This window comes from Alexandromys fortis, unplaced genomic scaffold (genome assembly GCF_014885135.2).
Source record: "Alexandromys fortis isolate MF-2015 unplaced genomic scaffold, M_Fortis_MF-2015_v1.1 scaffold_292, whole genome shotgun sequence".
Taxonomy (NCBI): Eukaryota; Metazoa; Chordata; class Mammalia; order Rodentia; family Cricetidae; genus Alexandromys; species Alexandromys fortis.
In genome coordinates this window covers 309,682-330,766 of record NW_026068162.1, presented here as the reverse complement: position 1 = coordinate 330,766, position 21,085 = coordinate 309,682, and the positions used below count along the sequence as shown (strand labels likewise).

The 21,085-nt window shown below is 49.1% G+C and overlaps 1 protein-coding gene across 3 annotated transcripts; it reads right to left on the bottom strand.

Annotated features, from left to right (window-relative positions):
• Positions 1-5,617: 5,617 nt before the first annotated feature.
• On the bottom strand, positions 5,618-19,562 carry Kcna2 (potassium voltage-gated channel subfamily A member 2). Of its 3 annotated transcripts, none has more exons than XM_050127834.1 (3): positions 19,437-19,562; positions 16,970-17,299; positions 5,618-16,543 (listed from the first exon to the last, which is right to left on the bottom strand). In XM_050127834.1, the coding sequence occupies exon 3, from the start codon at positions 16,374-16,376 to the stop codon at positions 14,877-14,879; it is 1,500 nt and encodes a 499-aa protein (XP_049983791.1). In that variant the 5' UTR covers positions 16,377-16,543; positions 16,970-17,299; positions 19,437-19,562; the 3' UTR covers positions 5,618-14,876. The 3 variants fall into 3 exon arrangements, with proteins under 3 accessions (XP_049983791.1, XP_049983790.1, XP_049983789.1); XM_050127833.1 differs by lacking the exon at positions 19,437-19,562 and adding an exon at positions 18,751-18,910; XM_050127832.1 differs by lacking the exon at positions 19,437-19,562 and adding an exon at positions 17,748-18,413.
• Positions 19,563-21,085: the final 1,523 nt, after the last annotated feature.

Below are 21,085 nucleotides of genomic sequence, written 5' to 3'. Positions count from 1 at the left end.
TAGATTTAAGTCATGTATTTAGTCAGTGAATCTACTGAACACACAATGCCCCTTTTATTCTTGTCAGCTTTCAGAGTCATCTAGGACTTTGTATTTATCTACCGTGTGTGTGTGTCGGGGGGGGGGGCATGTGAGAGTGTGCACATGCACGTGTGTGCATGTATGCATTAACATATGTATGTCTCACAGTGGTTCTGTTCCCTCATTACCCTTGAGAGAGGCAGAAAAGTGACCCACAGCTACTGTCTGAAGCATCTTGGAGAGGAAGGAGTCTTAGGAACAGGTAGGACAGTCGTGGATGAGGGACTGTGTGGCTAATGACATAGTCTAGGGGGTCTTGATTTCGTTTGCTCTGCTAGTTGAAGAATTAAAAGGCAGGAAAATTCTCGAGTGCCACAGGTGGCCGCGGAGAAGTCTCAGCCACCGCAGACAGCACCAGACAGAATCAGCAGTTGAAGAAGAGTTTATTGGGGGTGAGGAAACACATGCACACAACAGACACACGGGGAGAAGTGGGGGACGGCAGAGGGACACAGGACTCCTAAGGCTGAAAAATCCACTCTCTTCTTGAGGGCTGGGTTTTAAAAGTCTCTGACGTGTTTTCCTCCCCTAATTTAGGGTTTCTCAGGTTGAAGAAATTTAGGGCAGTTAATTGGCTCAGAACTGTTGTGTGACAGGTCCTGATCTGGCCTGTAACTCCATGAGCTAGTCCGTCAGCAGGGGGCCTGCCAGTCCATGATAAAAGCCAACAAGGCCTTTGTTTTAAACTACTAGGCTGTTGTCTCAGGGCAGGAGGGTGAGGAAGAAGCTGGCCATATTTGGGATTCATTACCTTTATTAGCTAAGCATGCCCCTCTCCCTGTCTGTCTGCCTACTAGGGAGTCTGCCTACCACCCAGTCTCTCACAGATTTCTGGTCCTTCTGGTGCGGCAATCTAAGCATGACAAGCCTGGGTGGTTGGGTTGTGGACTGTGTAGGTGAGGTGCCTGCCACCTGCTGCCTTGGACTCTTAGTTGACCAGGATCTGAATGGGGCTTTGCCCCCTAAAACAGGTAAGCACTTAGCTAGGGTCCTAGCCTTGCTTCTGTGAACTGTGCCTGGCAGGAGATCGTTCATCTAACACCCTTGGACCGTGATGCTCTAGCTCAGTTCCTACCTGGTCTGTCTTCCTGCTCTGCAGGGGGAGGAACTGCTTCTTTAGGCTGGAGCCTTTCCCTTCCCCACATATCTTTGCTGTCACTTTCCAGGGATCTCCACAATGGACTTAAAGTCAAAGTCAAGGTCTTTTCCAACCTGGCTCTGCCAGGCTACGTGGGATAGTTTGACTGTTATCAAGGTTGCTTAACGCAGATGAGGTTTTCTTATTTGTCTTCCTCTAAGACTTTGAAGCCCCCAGTTATGTGGGCAAGGAGACAGTGGTAACAGGAGGATTCTATTGATTACAAGGCTCATTAAGAAAGGGCTTCAGTGGCACAGCGGCTCTGCCAGCTCTTTGACAGTGTGACCTTGACTTACAAAGACAACCCGGGTTACAGTTTCCATATGTAAGGTGTAAACAGTAACTTATACCCTTCTTACAGAACTTTCAGGTAAATTAATGACATACCTCTTGGGAAGCACATTTTGGAGTACACAGTGTACAAAGTAAGTCCTTGGCACATGCAAGGCACCACATACCCCCTATGACCACTGTGCTGCCCTCCAATACCTCCATATGTCTTGTTTTTGTAACCTTTATGTACTGTGCAGTAGAACAGAGAATGGAACCCAATGCTAACTCCCAAGCCACAAGATTTTCTCAGGCTTAGAATCTGAGAGTCCTATGGGAGTCTTTCTGAGCTCTAGTTCCTTGAGTCAGGCTTGGCCATGGGGATTCTGTGGGATTTAGCTCTAGACATTAGAGGCTCTGGGACATGTGGGGCAGAGCAGTAGGAAATAGGGGACATTTTGATCAAGGGCCATTTAAATCAGGGGACTCAGAGCAGCTCATAGAGGTAAAGGAGCCCTAGATAATCACCCTGTCTCTGCGGGATCAGAGACATGGATAGCTTGGTTGCTACTGTGACTGAGAGGTGTATTTACTCATTCATTCAGTGGATATTCAGTGTCTGGACCAGTGTCAGATATGAGGTATCGAGGGGCTAATGAGGTAGATATGGTATGTAAGATGCTGAGGTTAGGAGAGGAAAGGCACCCTAACTTACAGCAGTTTTCCTTCTCACACGACTGTTGGCTCCCCAAATGATCAGCAAAACAGTGAGTGTAAATCTTCCACCGCAGCAGACCTGGAGAGAGGCAGCTTTTCCTTTAGTGCTGGCTGCCGTGCAGATGGAAGATCTTCTTCCTAACTCCACTACAAACCATTAAGCATTCAGAGCTCTGGCTAGTGTTCAGGATGGAACAGGTACTTGGCCAAGGAGCCCTTGATCTTTTCCTGATAAGGCAGTGATTTGTGGAAGCAGCTGGTTACTGACCTAAAGAGGAGTGGAGGGAGGAGGAGGTAGCCCAAGGGAACAAAAGGGAGTCTTAGCCCTGGGGAGAAAGTCGGGTTGAGAGGGGATCAAAGAGATGCAGACTTTGCATTTACATATCGTTTAAATAGCATGAATTTCACATCAGAACATATGTGCTCCTCCCCGACAGCTATGCTAAACCAGCCTGGGGACACTTCAGGTCCGAATTCTGGAGCTCAGGCCCTGGCACAGCTATTGCAGAAGGACAGATTCGTAGAAAGAGACGTCTGGTGGGGTAGGGTAGGCCGTGATTGGCAAAGTCTGGCCTGGCTTTGTGGCCGTCACTAACACACTGTTGGGTGAGTTCCTCTCTTCTTGTGACCGGAAGATACACAGGATAAGAGTATCCTAAGCTCCAGGTGCTTTTTTTTTTTTTTAAATAAAAGAAATAATTCTGGGGCTGGAGAGATGGCTCAGTGGTTAAGAGCATTGCCTGCTCTTCCAAAGGTCCTGAGTTCAATTCCCAGCAACCACATGGTGGCTCACAACCATCTGTAATGAAGTCTGCTGTATACATAATAAATGAATAAATAAATAAATATTAAAAAAGAAATAATTCTGGGAAAGTATCTTTTTCCATCCTGGACATTGGAGACAAGATGAAGCCATCTCAGGCTAGGACAGGGCGGTAGTTTTAATTCTGGAGTCTTGTGGATAGCTATGGGCACTTTCTACAGAAAAATGGCTGTAATATGGCACGCCATGTGTGTTTTTTTTTTTAGAGGTTCCAAGTCTTCCGGGGTTAATCTTGGGTTAGATTAGGAATCCTTAGAGTGGATGAAGGTCACATGTGCGTGCACGCGTGTGCACACACATGCACATACACGGCACGTGTGTAGGGCACAGGTTGATCTAAGTGTCCTCCCTCATCACTCCCCATTTTATTTTTTGATCAGTGTCTTTCTCTGAACCCAGAGCTCATCCATTTGGCTAGACTATCTAGCCAATGAGCTCCAGGCATCCACCGGCCCCTGTCTCCCCACCCCTGGGATTACATTTGTGCCACGCCTCATTGTCCAGCTTTTACATGTGTGCCGGGTATTCAAGTCCGCAGCAGGCACTTTACCCACTGAAGCATCTCCCCAGCTCCAAATCCTTCAACTTACGTCCCATAGCCCTCAGTATCCTGCCCTGTGTGGGTCTTTTCAGCATGGAATTTCGGGAGAAGGTATATTCATATATTTTTAATTGACATTTTATGATTTACCAGGTGCTCATTTAATCTTCACAAGACTGGGAAGGCTCATGGCTCCTTTTGTAGATGTGTGTAAACTGAGGCTCAGAGAGGATCTATAAGCATGTCCCAGTGTTTCAGAGCTTCTGAGGGACGATCGGAGACTAAAACCGCAGCCTTTTGCCCTGCTCTCGTTCACGAGGGTAGGAGGGACCATTTTGTTTCTCACTTGGGCCCGGGCAGGGTTGCTCCCCCCTGCTCAGACCTGGCCCTGAACTACATGGGATCTCTCCCTGGTACTCCACCCTGTCACCATCCATGACCCATTGAACTGGGGGTTACTGGTGGACTCCGTCCACGGCTCCAGGCCTCTGTGGTGGAGAGAGAACAGGGTAGGAGCTCCAGGCCAGGCAGAGATGGTCCAGCGTGCTCAGTTGCCTGGGGAGGCCTACCTGGGGCTATCTGAGCGTTCTTTCCATCTCCAAGTAGAAAGACTACTGGGGACCGTGCTGTTTCAGTTCTCACCCATAGAAACTTTCTTTTTCTTCCTTTCCTTCCCCATTTGTTTCCCCTAACAAGCCCCAAGCAGTGAGAGACAGGCAAACGTCTCCACAGCTGCTACCCTTCAGCCCCTTGGAGTCAGGAATTCCATATCTGGTAGAGTAGACTAACAAGAGGGCTAGCCTGGGAACCTGACTCCATTTCTCTCTTCTTTGAGGAAAGGAGACTCATCCTGTTGGTCAGCACGGTCTGCTCTGCAGAGGTCTACAGATCTTGCAAGTTTCTGATGCCACAAAAAAATACTCACTGGCGGAGTCAGCAGCAAATTAATGCTCTTTCCCCATCTTCTTCCTTGTGACCTCAGTGCCTGCTGCCCAGAAACACACCTTTCTGCAGGTGAGATCAGGATGCGAGTTGGGGGCAGACTAGAGGGAGGCTTGGCCTGTTTCCTGGGGACAGAGCATGGCAGGCTGTAGGGAGGAGAAACTGAGGTCTGGAATGGGATACCTGGGCAGGATGAAGGATGGGTGCTGGGTGAAATAGGTTGCACTTGCTGGTGGCTAAGGACAAGGGCCTTGCTGTGGTCATACTCTATACTACGGCAGCTTCTGAGCCACTGGAAACCTGGGAAGTCCAGTTCTGGCTGCACTTAGCACGTGTCTCAGCAATATGTGCCAGAATTTTCTCCAAGAGATACCTCGTAGAGCTAGAGGTTGCCTCTATCCTTTTAAATTTTATTTTTGGGACAGGGTGTTATGTGCTCTAGGCTATCCTCAAACTCAGTATGTACCTAAAGATGACCTTGGGTTTCTGATCCTCCTGCCTCCACCTTCAGACTGCTGAGATGAGATTATAGGCATGGACCTCCATGCTCCGTTTACGCAGTGCTGAGAATTGAACGCGGGGTCATGTAAGCGGTAGGCAAGCGCTCTATCAACTGAGCTACATTGCCATGATATTTGTTGAGAGGCCAAGAAGTCAGTACCATTTGAGAGCTGAGAATCTAGTTGGTCCAGACTCCACGGCACCTGCAGTAATGAGAAGCGAGTTTGGGTCTGAAGACAACAGGGCTGGCAAAGGTGAACGAAGGAGTTAAATGAACCTAGGCTGCACTGGGACTCTGTACTCGAGTCCCCCTTTCCAAACATTCTCCAGTTATGTGGAAGATGCTGACGTAATGGCAGAGATCCCAAACCCGTTTCTGCTTTCCCCATGTCCCACAGTGTCTGCATGGGACTCGCAGGCAACGGCAAATGGGCATATAGCCAAGGTGATCCCTGATGCATCACCAGGACTGATGGGCAGTCCTGGGCTGATGAGCCTTCACGGCTTCAGACAAGGGAGAGTAAAGCAGGCACATCTTTATCTTGTAAAGACAACAATCCAAACAACAGGAACGAGGGCAGAGAGCATTGGTGTCTGTCAAAAATTTTATTTTTGTCATTTCACACAGAATGATGTTAAAATAAATCCTCAGTAATATATATTTATATACTTATTTACTTGTGTCAATATTTACAAAAGACTGTGGAGCTCTATGAAGTCTATGTACACCCACGATAAGGTGAACAGGCAATGTTCATTGAGGCACATATGTACACATATATGTATAATCTATGTACACACATCAGACCCTACTGACACAGGAACTCTCAGCTGCACAAGTTCTGGGTGGGGGCAGTGTTGGTGGGGCTGAAAGCTTCCAGACCATGTCAGCGAGACAGCTAACATCTATACATCCTGTGCAATGCAGTTACAGCTGGTGTCTAAATTTTCATGAAGCAAACAAATAGTTAAATGACTTCCAACTCCCATGAGTCCTCCTCACAAGTCCTGCTCCTCCTTCAGCTCTCATTGGTTCTCGGTCTCTTATCACCATGGAGACCCAAGTTCCCTTTCAGCATCATCCTTAGGAAGCTTTGCCATCAGCCTTGGAGTTCCTTTTCCTATTGATCTCAGAGAGGCTTATTTATCTTCCTCTCCTCTTTGAGTTTTCGGTGATTTTTTTTTTAAGAGACAGGACATGGGAGGGCAGCTGCAGAGTCATGCATGAGCAGCAAAGAAGCCAGTGGACACCCTAACTAGCCTGTGCTGCATGAACCTATTTCCACACTGTGTGTATAAATATACACACAGATATTTATACACACACGTATATAATATATATAATATATTATATATAGATATGGTCTTCAGAGACAGCCTATATAATAAGCCCATAAGCACGCAACAACTCCCCACTTAAGAGCTTTACAGCTCCGTCTGTAATGGAAACAAGAGAATCGTCCTTGCTTGCTGGCACCATTAACCCTGGCTGTTCCAAGATCACCCTCAGTGGGAGAGAGGGGTTCATGGATGCAGAAACCCAGGAAGAGGCCAATTTGGCTGGGGCACTGTTTGCTCGGCAGGGCTGGAGCTCAATCCTGGGACTTTCCAGCTTCCTGGAGCCCTTCAAAGGAAGGAACCATCCATGCACGACAACAAAAAGAAACTGGGTCGCTGGCTCCCACGTGAAGGCAGAACTGGGGCAGGCACGGAGCATGTTCAAACTCTCAGGAGCTGAGACTCACCCTTGCCAAAGCCACCCGGGCCTCGCTTCTCGCTTCTCTATTCCAGCGAATAGCTGTGAACTCGTGTGCTCCCTTCTAGCCTCGCCTGGCAGGCCAAAGAGTCTGCCCTTGGCTTCGTAAGTTCAGAAGCCAGTCACGCTAGCAGCAAATATGGAAACTGTCTGCCAGCAAAGCATGCCCCTGAACAGGCTCTTCCCTAAGCTCCTCCTTTGCTTTCTCTGCAGTTCCGAGTGTTTACGCAGTCAGACAAACAAGGCAGCAGTGTCTAGGGAGCCGTTTTCAAGGAGAAGCAGGGCTTAGAGGCCTCTCACAAGGACCCAGAGACACAGCGTGGAGTCCTCTGGGTAGCTACCTAAGGTCCCATCACCCAGCCGTTTCTCTACTCCCCTTCATTACGGAGCTGCTGCAGCAGCTGTTCGCAGTATTATGTAATCACACCTGCACTATGCATCCTTCAGTCGAATGATGCAAGGACTTCTCAGCTGCACACTCATCTGGAGCATGTCCGACTATTTTAGGAGTGTAGAAGAACACAGGAAGTTAGATGAGTTTCCATGCCGAGGCTCAGGCCGGATGAGAGGGGACCATTTAGACAGGCCAACGGCAGCACTCACCAGCTGGTCATGCTAAGTCAAGGCTAAAGGCTTCCACTCCTGGATGGTGGTTCACTTGACCAGATTGTCGAGCTTCTGGGAAGGCGGGCAGATGACAGCCACCCCTGTATCACCTTCAGATACTAGTGAGGAATCCCTCCCACCCACTTCCAAGTAGAGTGCACACAGTTTAATGCAGAGATGAGGCTGAGAAAAGTGTTTCCCTGGGAGTTTTAACATTGCCAGACAGGATAGCAAGGAGGGCATGTTTAGGCTTCTACCCAGAAGTTTCTTGAATGGTGTATACAACTCATCCCCCCAAGACAAGTGGGTCTTAATTGCTCTAGGCCTGGCCCTCTTTTTACACTAAGCGAACTCAACTGCATACTGGGTTCCTTTCACCAACAACCACAAAGGCCATATTTTTCATTTTTCACTGAGGTTGTGTCAGAACTCAAGAAATTCAAGCCTAGAACTCTAACACCGATGAAGAAAAAACTAGAGACCAGCCCTGTGCCAAGTCTCAGAATATTCCACTCCCCTAGAGCTACAAAGTTGGGCATAACTTTTCTGGTCTTGAGGGATGAGGTTACAGCCAAACAAGGCAGGCAGAATAAAGGAAAAGAAAGCACCTGGTCTGGGGATCACACTTCCCTTTGATCCTTGAGTCAGGCAGCCACCTGGCAGGGAAGGGAAAGAGGCAACCCTGAGCCTGTCCTTTTGTTTGAAGAGATGCCTTCTAGATAGTTTCTTAAGCAGAAAAAGCACAGAGCTGGAGAGGTGGAAAGATTGCGAAAAAGGTCACGTTGAAATTCAAGTAAACGCAGCTTATTCCTTAGAATGCCAAATTTATTCCACACTAGTGAAACTGAGATTGGTTAACCTCTATTTGTGTGATTTTTCTGAAACAATGGCATATATATACATACACTATACATATATACACACAGGTATATGTATATATGGGAAACCTCGAATAACTCAGGACCAATTAACTAAAACCCTTATTGACAGGAATTATGTTGTCTTTCTATACTTTGAGTAGGAAGAGGCAAACAGAGCATCATCTGATAAGCTATGATGTGCCCACATCTATTTTGCAGCCAGCATTATTTAGCTTGTCTCTTTGGTCTGCTTCACCTCCATTTCCATACACCAAGCACTGAGGTTTAGAAGGTTGACGCTGAGCCATGCAAGGTCTTCTGTCTTCTCAAAACGCTCTACTTAACTAAGGCAAGAGTTTATCCTAACCTCTTTCGGAAATACCACTTTCCAATCACAAAAGCTGAACCACACATTTTCCCATCTCCCCTCCAATAACCAGATTGCAAAGCATTCAGGACACTCTCCTCCCTGAGATTTCCCAAGGTCAGGCTATACAAGGATGTGTGGAGCAAAGTAAACTGAGAAGGAATGGAATGGGCTCCCGGGGTCGTCAGCCTTCCCTGATTCCAGTCTGAATGGTAATAGCTCACCTCACAGATGTCTCAAGAAAGGGATCCCTTTCAAAGCCCTGGGTGATGTGTGGAATATTTGCACAGTTGCACCCTGTAGCGGCAAGTGGGGTTTATTTCACAAATGCTGTTCCCTGACCACCCACACCTCTGTGCCTGTCCACCTCTCTACAAAGCCATAAGACTTACTTTGCTCTGAAGTGCTGATAAAGTCTATATGGTTGAGCAAGTCAGTCTATTGTGAAGGAGAGTCAGAGGGCAATCCCCAAATCTGCCCAAGTAACTGATCCCAGGCGTACACCTCAGGGCTACATTCCCTCATATTCATCTCCCTGGAGAGGGCTGCAAAAGAATCAAGTAATGGCTTTTACTGCATGGAAAGGATCTTCTATAATGGCTCAGGATGCTGTATTCTCATCTATCAGTAAGCGTTCTCCTATAGGCTTCCATTATACCTGACAGACGGACACGAAGTCAACAAGATGAGCTGGCATGAGGTCACTCAAATGCAAGGGTTCCAGTGCCTAGATGTCTCTAGGGCGCTGTGAAAGAACAGGTAGGAAGGAGAGGCAGTGGAAGAGGGGCACGGAGATGCATACCGAGAGAGATGTGCACAAAAAAGAGCCTGAAAGACGATAAGAGAAGGCCTTCTCAAGGGCCCTTCCTTGGGGGAACACTGCATCTCTGTGTACTTGTTCATTCCGGAAGGAGGTCAGACCTCAGCAAACAGGAATCAATCATGGGATCAAGTGGGAAGAAGAACTACAGAAACTGGGAACAAATGTCCAGAGGTCAAGGGCATTACCTGGTGGTCTATTTACTATCTATCACTTTTCAGTCCTGAGAGCAAGATTTTGAAAGAGCTATTGCTAAAGAAAACAGTCACTATTGCTTTTATTGCACATTTCCTCTTTAAAAACACTAGACACAAACTGTGAGGGATGGAGCTGAGTTCCAGGGGGAAGGGGGACAGAAAGAGAGGCAAAGTGGACTAGGTTAGTTGAGGTGCTTGTAAGGGATTTCCTTACCCCCTCCTGTCCTTCCCTGCTTTCTGCTCCATGGAGGCTGGGGGGTCTCAACAAGGACCACGTCTGAGGGTACAGATGACAGCCACAATAACTATGAAGACAGCTTCCAGCACGTATCTCCTGCTGGTTGACTCGAGTGGCTAGTGATGTTGGTGACCTAAGGTCATGAATTTGAACCTGAACAATGGAAACTTTATCAAGGCAAAAGGGACTTCGATTGTGTAACCAGAAATAGTAGCCTACCAGACCCCTTTCAGGCCAGGTAGCCATCCCATCTGCCACACTCAGATTGTTACGGCAGGGGAAGAGAGGTCCACAGGAGAGCTCTGGGGTCCTCCTCCTTCCTAGGTTAGCAGGTCAGAGCACTGTGCACTCTTTGTGACCTTCACATGCCCTTTGCACTTCCTCTAGCTTTCTCTGGGGAAGATCATTTTCTACCTCCTTTCCATGGCTGTGATGGGCACTGCAGAGTTCCCAGGCAGAGGATCCTTAGAAGAGCCAGCTTTTCTCACCAAGACTTGACATTCATACCCCACTGAAGTTCCAGAAAGGCACAGAGCCTTAACTAAATTAAAGTTGGGTTCCTGAATTAAATTTATTTAACCAATGAAAACTTGGTTCTTGATAAACTTACTTAAAAAGTCAACTGCTCAGTAAGTTATTTTCTCTTTCCTGACAATTTCTCTGCCTTTCCTCAACTCCTTCCTTCCCAACTTCCCAGAAACCCCAACTTTTAAAATGTCCGAGGCCACAGAGCATCTCACAAAGTTAGGGTGGAAATTGGTATCTCTCTTTGGAAACACAAGTCCCAGTGCACAAGTTTTGGACCACATGACCATTCTCGGCTCTTGTTGTCTCCTCTCTGGAACCTTGAGGGGAGTGCTCAGAAACCTGGAACCGTAGAAGTAGAGCCACGAAACTTGATCCAAGGCTACATAACACCTTTGCCAAAAGGCACTCAGGCCCTACCTGGTCCTACGAGCAGGAAGAAGCAGCCCCTGGGGCTCTATGATGGTGGGTAATCTTACTAAGTGTTTAAATCTAGTGTTAGAATAGAGGATAAAAATCAGGTCCTCTAAAGATTGCTAACACTCTTTTAGCCATAGGTTAGCATCCTTTGTCACATTTTACTTCAGCTAAACTGGTCTGCAGTTTTGTCAAGGCACCACAATTGAATGGGAGGTCAGGCTTCCCTGGGAGCCCTGGTGGAGAAGCATGCCTAGACTGAACACTCAGAGATGGCGATCAAGAGTTGACTTATTGGATTTGTGCCCAAGGGTGAGTGAAATGCCACGAACAAGAGAAGGTGTCTCATTTTAGGAGCTAAGTCCATATAGAGAATCAAGTTTCTGACGTGGCTCCAGACAAAGAGGTACTTTGGAAGGCTGGGTAATAAGATCTTTTGGCTCAAAGAATGTTGGGGTATTTCAACCTGGCTTAGGGTCCAGAACCCCATAGTTTCTTGAGCCATCACTGCTTCAAGAGAATAGGGATAAACCTGGAGATTGTGGATACTTGGAAGGGAGACTGAGTGATCTGTGTGGATTTTCTCTGAAAGAAAACGTACATCATGGAAGCCCATATTAGGTTGCTAGTTCTTGCAGGTCATTTCACACACCCTGCACTCTGAGTGCTGTTTGAAAGAAGGTGAATGATAGCAAACCCAGGAGATTTCAGTGCTTGATGTAGTGGCCCATCTTTCTGCTTGAAACCTCAGGAGTCCTGTCTCAAGAATGACGCTGGATGTCAAAGAAGAGGCTCCTTGGAGAATGTTGAGGGTTATTGATACAGGCAAGGAAAAGCAATTAAATCTGATCCCTTGCTTTTGACCATCAAATTTTAGATGTGGAAGTGTATGCATGGTTAGTGATTCAATGTCTAAATTTTATGTGTATTGTTGGGCATGTTGACTGCTTTTTTTGTGTGTATCTAGTATAAATATAACTCTGTGCACTGTGTATACATGCTGAGCTCATATGCAGAAACAATGACAAAGCATCATTTATGCATTTTGATGTATATCCATTGTCCCCCAGTTGGATTTGTATATTTTGCATATAAGTTATATGCTGTGTGTTTGCACACAGGCTAAATATATCTCTTGCAGATATTCTGTGTTGGTATGCACATTCTAGTTTGGGCGACATGTGTGTTTTGTATATCTCTTATTGTATACTGTTTATATTATTTTGGCCTATGGGTATTTTGCTTATATGTTGCATATTTTATATTTTTGTGTGACAATGACGTATCGTTTATTTTATGATGCATGTGTGTGCACATTTTATGGTTCCCAGATTAAGGATTTTGTGACTAGGTAACTTCCCCTTACCTAGACTTCTGTATGGGATGCTTTAACTTTCTACCCTCCAGTATGTCCCTCCCCCCCCCACGTTATGAAGTTCAGCACCACCTCCCACTAAGGAGAAGAAGAGAAGCACAGAGGCTTTGTGTCTGGCATGGGGTACCCTGGGGATGTGGGTGACCAGGAACTAAAGAGTACCCTGGACTAGCACCCTGGGTTGGTGCCCCCCTCCCCTAAGACAACTGTAGGTACCAACTAGCGAACAGTGGTGCCTGGGCTGAAACTGACACTGAACAGTCTGATTGTGATTCACTGTGTTTGGGGAATTTAAGCCACTGTGTCAAAAGGCAAAGAAGCCTAGCATGGAGAGGCACAAGCTGTCCCTCACTTCCTAAGGCCAATACATTCTCTACATTGAGGCTCTACAGTTTTCATTTATTCTTTACCTGTTCTTGGGGTGAGGGTAATTCCTTTATTATTATTTAATTGAAATTTTACATACCAATCTCAGCTCCTACTTTCTCCCTTCCTCCTGCTCCCTTCACCTTCCCCCTCCACCCCTATCCATTCCTCAGAGAGGGTAAGGCTTCCCACGGGGAGTCACCAAAGTCTAGCACATCTCTTTGAGGCGGGACAACTCTTATTTTTTAAAGGGCAGCTCTTATTACCAGTGTGCTAGGGAGAGAGTTTGAGTTTAGTAATGAAAATGATGCTTTAGGCTGTGTAGGGAATCCATCCCTTGGTTCCAGAATTTGGAAATTTCCACCAATAGGAGGCTTCCTTTAAGTCTAGCTCAGCAGAATCTGGTCCCAAGGAGTTTTCCTCCTTGGTTTCAAAGCAGAGGATCCATCCTAGGGACAGGGTCATGAAAGTGATGGATGCAGAGGCAAATGAGAGAGCATCAAATGGGGGAGAGGATGATAATGGAAATGATTAATGGGATGAATTGTAGAGAGGAGGCCTGGTGTGGGCCTGACCCAGGATAGCTGGAGCTGTGAGGGCTATAGGACCCTTGTGCACTGCACTCAGTAAGACAAGCTTCAGCCATGGGAAACTGAAGCTGCAGCACATGGAGGGCAGAAAGACAATTCTAATGTCTAGGAATCCATGAACACTGGAGTGTGTCTGAGGCAATGACAGCAAACCCAGGTTCAGTGAGTTTTAACGTACCCATTAGGCTTCTTATACAACCAACCCACCAAGCAATGGATTTGCTCCTGAATCTGCACTCCAGAGAATGAATATATATATATGTGTGTATGTGTGTGTGTATAATGTACATATACACACACTTGTGTATGTATATATATATATATATTCTAGTGCACATAGTCAAACACATGCATAAATTGCCCTGTGTCAAAATATTGCATAAGCTTATACAATGTTCAAATGCAATTTTTCTATAGCTTACTAGAGGAACACATGAGAAAGATAGATAGCTGATACATATTTATGTACATTGAACCCACAGATCTGCCTGTCCTCAGGATCAGTGTCCTGGTAAGCTTTGTAGTCATACCCACGACTGGATTAATTCCTACTGTTCAGTCACTTGAGTGTTTAGACTCTGACTTGTCTGTTCATTCACCTGGTGTGGCAGAGTCTTTGCTCCCATTGAAAGAACAGAGATGGGTGGGCTGGGGGGGGAGCCAGAAGTTTTGGTTCCCCATTCCAAGTAGTCTGTTTGCTTTTCCCTGATGGAGGGCTTTTGCCTTCTGACGGGGGAAAAAAAAGCCTAGTTCAATACCATCGCAAGGCTATTAATACTCTACGTATGAATACTGTATAGGCTACTAGGAAGATAGGTTATCTTCTGTGTTTTAAATATTGAGATTCATGCAGTGAACACCCATGCAGCTCTATTGCATGACTGGTACACTCCACTGCACTGTAGTGGAGCAGGACCACACCATCGGGGAAGCAGATGCCTGCAAACTGCAGAGTAAGAGAAGAAATCGAACATGTTCTGTGACCCTGAAGCTTGCGAGAACCGTATCTGAAGCTGAGAAGTCCCTGAATTCGGTAGCTTCTCCCCCATAGGCCTAAGGGAACAAATGTAAAACTTGACAACTCATATTTGGTCATATTAACTGTCCCTCCCCCACCCCCTGGGCTTCCCCCACGCCAACACTGCAGAGAAAAAAGCAGAATGCTGCATCTCCATTACGAAACATAAGCCTCCGGAGCATCGAGTTGGCAACTGCAATCTACAAACCCCAGCCTGGGACACAGAAAGAAATTCCAACACACAGGACTGTGTGTTCTTTTCAAGGCAAAAATGGGAATGACCTTTGGAGCAGTCAGCAGAACTTTCAAACTAAGCCATGGTAGCGCTCCTCTGTGCAGGGGTGGGTGGGCTGAAGTGGGGTGGCAGGGTGTGGCAGGGAGAAGGCACCTGCCAGGTGTGTTTGCCTTTAGTTAGGGTGTTAGGATTGGTGTTGATCTGATGGACTGTGTGTGGGCTATGAGGTGGCGGCACTGTGCCCATGAGATGCTGGCTCCATAGGTGACTCCCATCTTTGGAAACCTGTATGTCAGTGATGAAGATCTCATAAAAGCCATTGATAAATATTCTGTGTTCTAAATCAAAAATCAAAAGGTCAAAAGTCACTTGCACGACTATTGCTTTCCATGCAGAACCAGATGCACACTGTAGGACACTGACTACAATGCAGGCTATTATGCAACATCTGCATTAGTCCTGTGGAGCTGTGAGTACATTATAATAGGCTTCATCAGACATCAGTTAACATTTTGGTAATATTCACATAGTTTGTGTTAGCCAATGTGCAGTTGGCTGTTTTTAAGTTCTCCTCTCTAAAGTCCTCATTGCTGTTGTTCACGCCCTCCTGTATCTCCATGTAATCTGACTTACTTATGGTAGAGGCACTTCTACTTTTCTTTAGGTCAGGGGAGGACGGGATCTTTGGACAGCTTGTCACTTGCAAGTACTGGGCCTGCTCCTCTCCCTCTGTCTCCCGGTGGTAGAAGTAGTTGAAGTTAGACACTATGACAGGGACTGGTAAGGCAATGGTTAACACACCTGCAATTGCACATAGGGAACCCACTATCTTTCCCCCAATGGTAGTTGGAACCATGTCTCCATAGCCTACAGTTGTCATGGAGACGACTGCCCACCAGAAAGCATCCGGGATGCTGGGAAATTGGGACTCTCGCTCATCAGCTTCTGCAAAATAGACAGCACTAGAGAAGAGGATGACCCCAATGAAGAGGAAGAATATCAGAAGGCCCAGTTCCCTCATGCTGGCTTTGAGGGTTTGACCTAGAATCTGTAGACCTTTGGAGTGTCTGGACAACTTGAAAATCCTAAAGACTCTTACCAACCGGATGACACGGAGAATGGCCAGTGACATGGCCTGCTGGCCTTGCTGGGCGTCCTCCGGCTTCTCGGCTAACTCTGTCCCCAGGGTGATAAAGTAAGGTATGATAGCCACAATGTCAATGATGTTCATGATGTTGGTGAAGAAGCCAGCTTTGCTGGGGCAGGCAAAGAATCTCACCAGAAACTCAAAGGAGAACCAGATGATGCAGAGAGTCTCTACGATGAAGAAAGGGTCGGTGAAGGAGGTGGACTGCTGGTATCCGATGGTGCTGTTGGAGTAGGTGTGGAAGGTCACCCCACCACCATGCATGTCCTCATTCTCATCCCGGAAGATGGGCAAGGTTTCCAGACAGAAGCTGACGATGGAGATCAGAATGACCATGACGGATACGATGGCAATAATCCTGGCAGGCCCCGAACTCTCAGGGTATTCAAAGAGAAGCCACACCTGTCTCTGAAACTCATTTTCGGGCAGAGGACGTTCTTCTTCCTTGATGTAGCCTTCATCCTCCCGAAACATCTCCATCGCTTCTTCTCCTAGCTCATAAAACCGGATTTCTTCAGAGAAGATATCTAAGGGCACATTCACAGGTCGCCTCAACCTGCCCCCAGACTGGTAGTAGTACAAGATGGCATCAAAACTAGGGCGGTTGCGATCAAAAAAGTACTCATTTCGGAGGGGGTCGAAGTACCTCATCCGCTTCTTGGGGTCCCCTAAGAGGGTCTCTGGAAACTGGGCTAAGGTCTTTAGCTGAGTCTCAAACCTCAGGCCTGAGATGTTGATCACCACCCTCTCACAGCATTCGTGATCTGCCTCTGGGTCATAGGTGTCCTGCGGGTGCCCAGGGAGGGCAGCAGCCTCATCCACCGGGTCTCCGGTAGCCACTGTCATAGTTGGGTCTGAGAAGAGTGCTTTACTCTATGCCGTCTGTCCGGCTGCTTGCAGCAGGGGGCTCAGGGTGCTGGTAACTGGGCCTGAGGGAACACAGAAGCATCAGGCTGTGCTCCTGCAGGAGAGCCCCAGAGCCCTCTGAGAGCTGGAGACACAGCCTCGCTTGGCTGAAAGACAGAGGCAGGTAAGGGCATGAGACCGCCAGTCATTGGCAACCTGACATGAGCTGCATTTGATGCTCCTATCTCTCGGCCAAGAGGTCAGGAACACTAGCATACCATCAGCCCCGCCACTGACACTACTTTCGCCATGTAACTTGTCCTAGGGATCAGCAGGGCTCAGGGAACAATCTTTCAATTATAGAATGGCATGCACTGGGGGCAGGTGACAGAGACAGGCTCCTTTGTACCACACAGCATCCTGGGACACAGCTCCCATAGCGAGAAGGGAGCCTTCTGCCAGGCTCTATGCTAATGTTTTTGCCAACACCTGCACCACAGGAGGTACTCATGGTAGGGTGTTTGGGGCCTGGGTCTTTGTCCCTGAGACCATCCCCAATACCTCTATAAGCTGTTATTAATGGATTGGTTTACCTGGCCAGGCAGGCGCCTGCGGTTCCTTGAATGGCAGATCAGATGCTACAGGAATCCTAGACACCCAGGCGGCTCAGCTCCCTGTCACATCTTCTCACTTGAGCTGGGAATAATGGTGAGTCACCCCGAGCAGGAGGGCAGGTTCCAGGTCCCGGAGGTGTGCTCTAGGGCTGGATAGGGCTGGAGGGACAGATGGATGCCTGGCCAGGGGCATTCAGGACTTGAGAAGAGTAAAGCCTGGCTCTGAAGCCTTTGGAAGGAAGGAGGTAAGACACACAGCTCAGCAAAAGCCAGAGTTCTCCCGGTTGTCCTCAGGAGGTGTGATGTTGCCTGGAAAACACACAGCAGCGAGGTGGAAACCAGGGGTTTCTGGCAGCTGAAACCAAGACTTAGAAGCACTTTGGCAGATACCCTCTCTGCGAGTGGCAAACCCCCATGCCTGCTTTCCATGGTGCCAGTGGCCGAGAGAGAACTACCCTGTACCCTCCTAGTCTCGCCTGGGTCAGCCTTTCTTCTCATCAGCTTGAAATACTTTCTCCCCTTAGTTCTCTGCCTGCCACCAGGAGCGACACAGCTTTCTCCATCCTGGTGTCAGAACATCTATCTCCCAGGAGGAGGGTTTTCCTCTTTGACCTTAGCTGCGTCCCGGTGAAGAAGCAATCCTTCCTCCCCCAGCACACCACACTCCTTCCCAGCTTGAGATAGACTCCCCCCCTCTCCCCACCCCAGCCAGATAGCCTCTGTTAGAATGCTGGATAGCCGGGGTCGCTGAACTTACTCTCCCTCCGGGATCCCTAGGCCTCAGGCCTTGCTTTGGGTTGGGTGGCATTTGAGCTGGGCAGGCACTCGACCACTGATTTCTTCCCAAGAGAAAATCCCTCACATCTCGGCAGGGAAGCACAGAACAAACGCTCAAGCTGCCAGGCTGCGAGGCGGATTGGCTTCTCGGAGAGGGGGAGCCTAGAGGAAGCTGGCTTCCGGGCTGGCCCCCCGCCGACCCAATCCCGCTGGCCCCCGTACCGGGAGGGGTCTGGGACCTCTCCCATCGCCCAGGGCTCCGGCCGGGATTCCGCCGGGCGCGCTCCCGCCGGAATCCGCGCGGCTGACCGGAGCCTGCAGCCGTCGGCCGGCTTGAGCGTGCCACCTTAACCCCTTCCTGCGCAGTGCAGTGGGCTCCGGCTGCGGGCCCGAGGACAGCCTAGCTGGTGCCTGCGAGGTCCAGCTGCGGGACCACCGAGGCACGTCTCCACCCAAAAATACACAGGAGCCTGAACTCTGACGGTGCAGAGCAGGCTTCTCCAGGCAACTGCCCCAGATCTAGCTTCCTTTCAGGCAAGGGGGACTCCGCGGCAGCCCACCACCCCGGCCAAGTGGAAAAACAGCGACTGCAGAGAAGCCTATTTTACTCCGTTGCCAAGAGGCAAATGCAACCGGGAGGACCCAAGTGATTCGGGTCCTATCCTACCCACCCACTATTTACCAGACATGGTTATGCAGTCAGCTGCACTTCCCATCACCCGCCACCTCCAATCTGCGCCCTCCGCCCTAAGTCACGCACAGACCACAGGGTCCCCGAGTCCATTCCATGCACCCTTCAGAAGGAGAAAGTCCCCCCTCCCCACCCGCCATGACCAGCGCGGGTCCATAGCCCTCCAGGTCGAAGGCAGGGGTCGGCACCAGCTCGCCCGCCCAGACTACCGGGGTGCCCTGCAGCCCCTCTGGGGCGCTGCAGCCGGGCAAGGATGGCAGCACGCGCAACCGAACGCCGGACACTGATTTACCCTTGCAGATGGGTATCCGAGCCTCCATGTTCCTGGGTGACAGCCAGGGCCGGCAGAATCCGAGCAGCGGGCGGTGACGGTGGTGGCGGCGGGGTGCGGGCGGCCAGCCGGGAGCAGACTCTGCAGTCCCGCGGGCGGCGCGTACGGAGCGCCCGGCCGCCGCCCGCAGCCGCACCGCGCCGCACCGCGCCACGCAGCGCCGCACCTGGCCCCGCAGCGAACTCGAATTAAAGGGACCGACGGGGGCCAGAGCCGGCGAGGTGTGTCGCTCGCCGGCGCCACCGAGTTGGCCATCGGGTTAGATCCCCCCCCCCGTGTCCCCGACCCCTACCACAAAGAAAACACCCCATTCTTTGGCAGAACGTAGGTTACCCACCAGAACTCCGCGCAGAGCTCAACTAGGTGCTGCCTGGGCCGGGAGAGGTGGAGAGTGCAGAAGTTAAGGAGCTCTAGAGAGGTTCTTGCCAACATAATGAAGTAGGCAAGATGAACCGATCAATACTAACTATCCCAGGCCTGTGGCGGGATTCAGCCCCGCGGGAGATGTGTTGCTATTATTAAGATGCTGCCAGACAGGATTTGCAGACCCTAGCCCGCCCCCCCCCCACCTCCCGCGGCGCCCCTGACCTCCTGCTTCTGTATACCCCCCCCCCATCCTATAGCCTTGAGCCCCACCTAGATCTTACCCAGCACAGCTTTGGCTTCTCAGGGCAATGCAGCAGGTGAGGGCCTGGCTGAAGTGAGGTAGAAACTCACCGGGCAGTCTTTCCCCTCACCGGGTGGGGGTTGGGAGAACAGCAACTGAACTGAGGGGCCAGCCTCTTGCCTTCCTTTCTGATTTCCTTTCCCCAGGGCTCTGGACAGGGAAGGCTGGGGGATACACAGTTGACCTTGGGAGGGGCCAGCTCCTTGCAAACGCCCTCTCACAGTTCTGACATCATTAGCTGACCCACGTTAAAATCTGAATTTGGGGATGCAGCTCACGGTATCCTGGCGTGGGTAGAGCAGGATTCTCTCTGTCTCTGAAAGAATTTATGTAGCAAGTCTGTGGTTTAGTTGGAGGTGATGGTATTTTGGGAGTCCAGGTAGCCTTAGAAGTCATGCAAAAGCTTTCCAAGACTTCATTAGCTCACTTCTGCAGGCCCCTGTCTACATCGGTGCTCCTCAGAGGGACGGACTGAGTTGGGCCACAGAGTTCTGGTGTTCAGAGGGCTCTAGTGTGGTTAAGACTGTTCCTGGGCCCTCTCTGCTAAGACAACCCTTTCTATGAGAGAATCTGAGGTTCTGAAAGCCTGCTTCCCTGCAAGGGAAGGGTCTGAGGGATGTGGCCATTCCCCAGTGGTAGTCTGTAGAGTGGGTTTTAAGATTGGGACCCTACCGAGAGCTGCATGGAGTACCCTGAGAAGACTTGGGGGGTAACTGATGACTGTTAAGACCAAACTAGTTTGGGTTCTGACTCCTGGAAGATGGTCTGTCAATGAAGGATCCAGAATCCGGCCTGGGTGTTTTACCTGTCAAACTCAGACTTTAATCCCTGACAGTTATTGGGTAAGTAAATCTACTACAAAGCGGCAACCTGTCAGTGTTAAATTGCGTATGAAGAGTTTAGCATCCAAAAACCACGTAGCAAACACTGATCCGTAGTGTTCTGCCCACTCCCCTCAGATCTCCAGCCTTCAGTTTGTTTCTTCTCTTACCTAGCCACTGGTGTGTGTTTTCTGTTCTTCCTGCTTCCCATGGTCTCAGCTATGCAGCAAATACATTCTCCACCACTCCGCTCTGGACTCCTTCTAGAGGGAGAATTCCCCCGAGGGTTTCTGTTTCTCCTATTTGTCATGCTTATGCCCACTGGAGAGTGTGCCCATATTTTCATTGTTTTACTGTAGAGCAAAAGGTGCGGATAGTAGAAAAACCCTTGCGGGAGAATTAATAATAACAATCTTAATTGCTGGCTTTGTGCTTACCATGTGGCCAGCGCTATGCTAAGACCCCGGGACCCACAACACTCAGTTCTCAGTCTTCTGACTTGTCTGTCAGTGCCATTCACTGGGAAGGCAATAGAGGCAGAGGGAGAGGAAAGTGACCTGCATGAGGTCAAGAAATGGTGGCTCTGGGTCTTGAATCAGTTCTTTCTTGGGAATCCCGATTCCCCACAGGGTGTGCGTGGGTGCCAAGTATGTCTGAATTTCACTTCCCTTTGGGGATTTCCTCTGCCCCCTGCTGCTGTCCCCTCATTTGGCACATCACTTTCCCCTTCCCTTTAAAATCTGACCTAAGTGTGAGTGACCATGGGGATATAAAACAGCTAATGAAGGAAAGGAAGAAAAGGCTATGA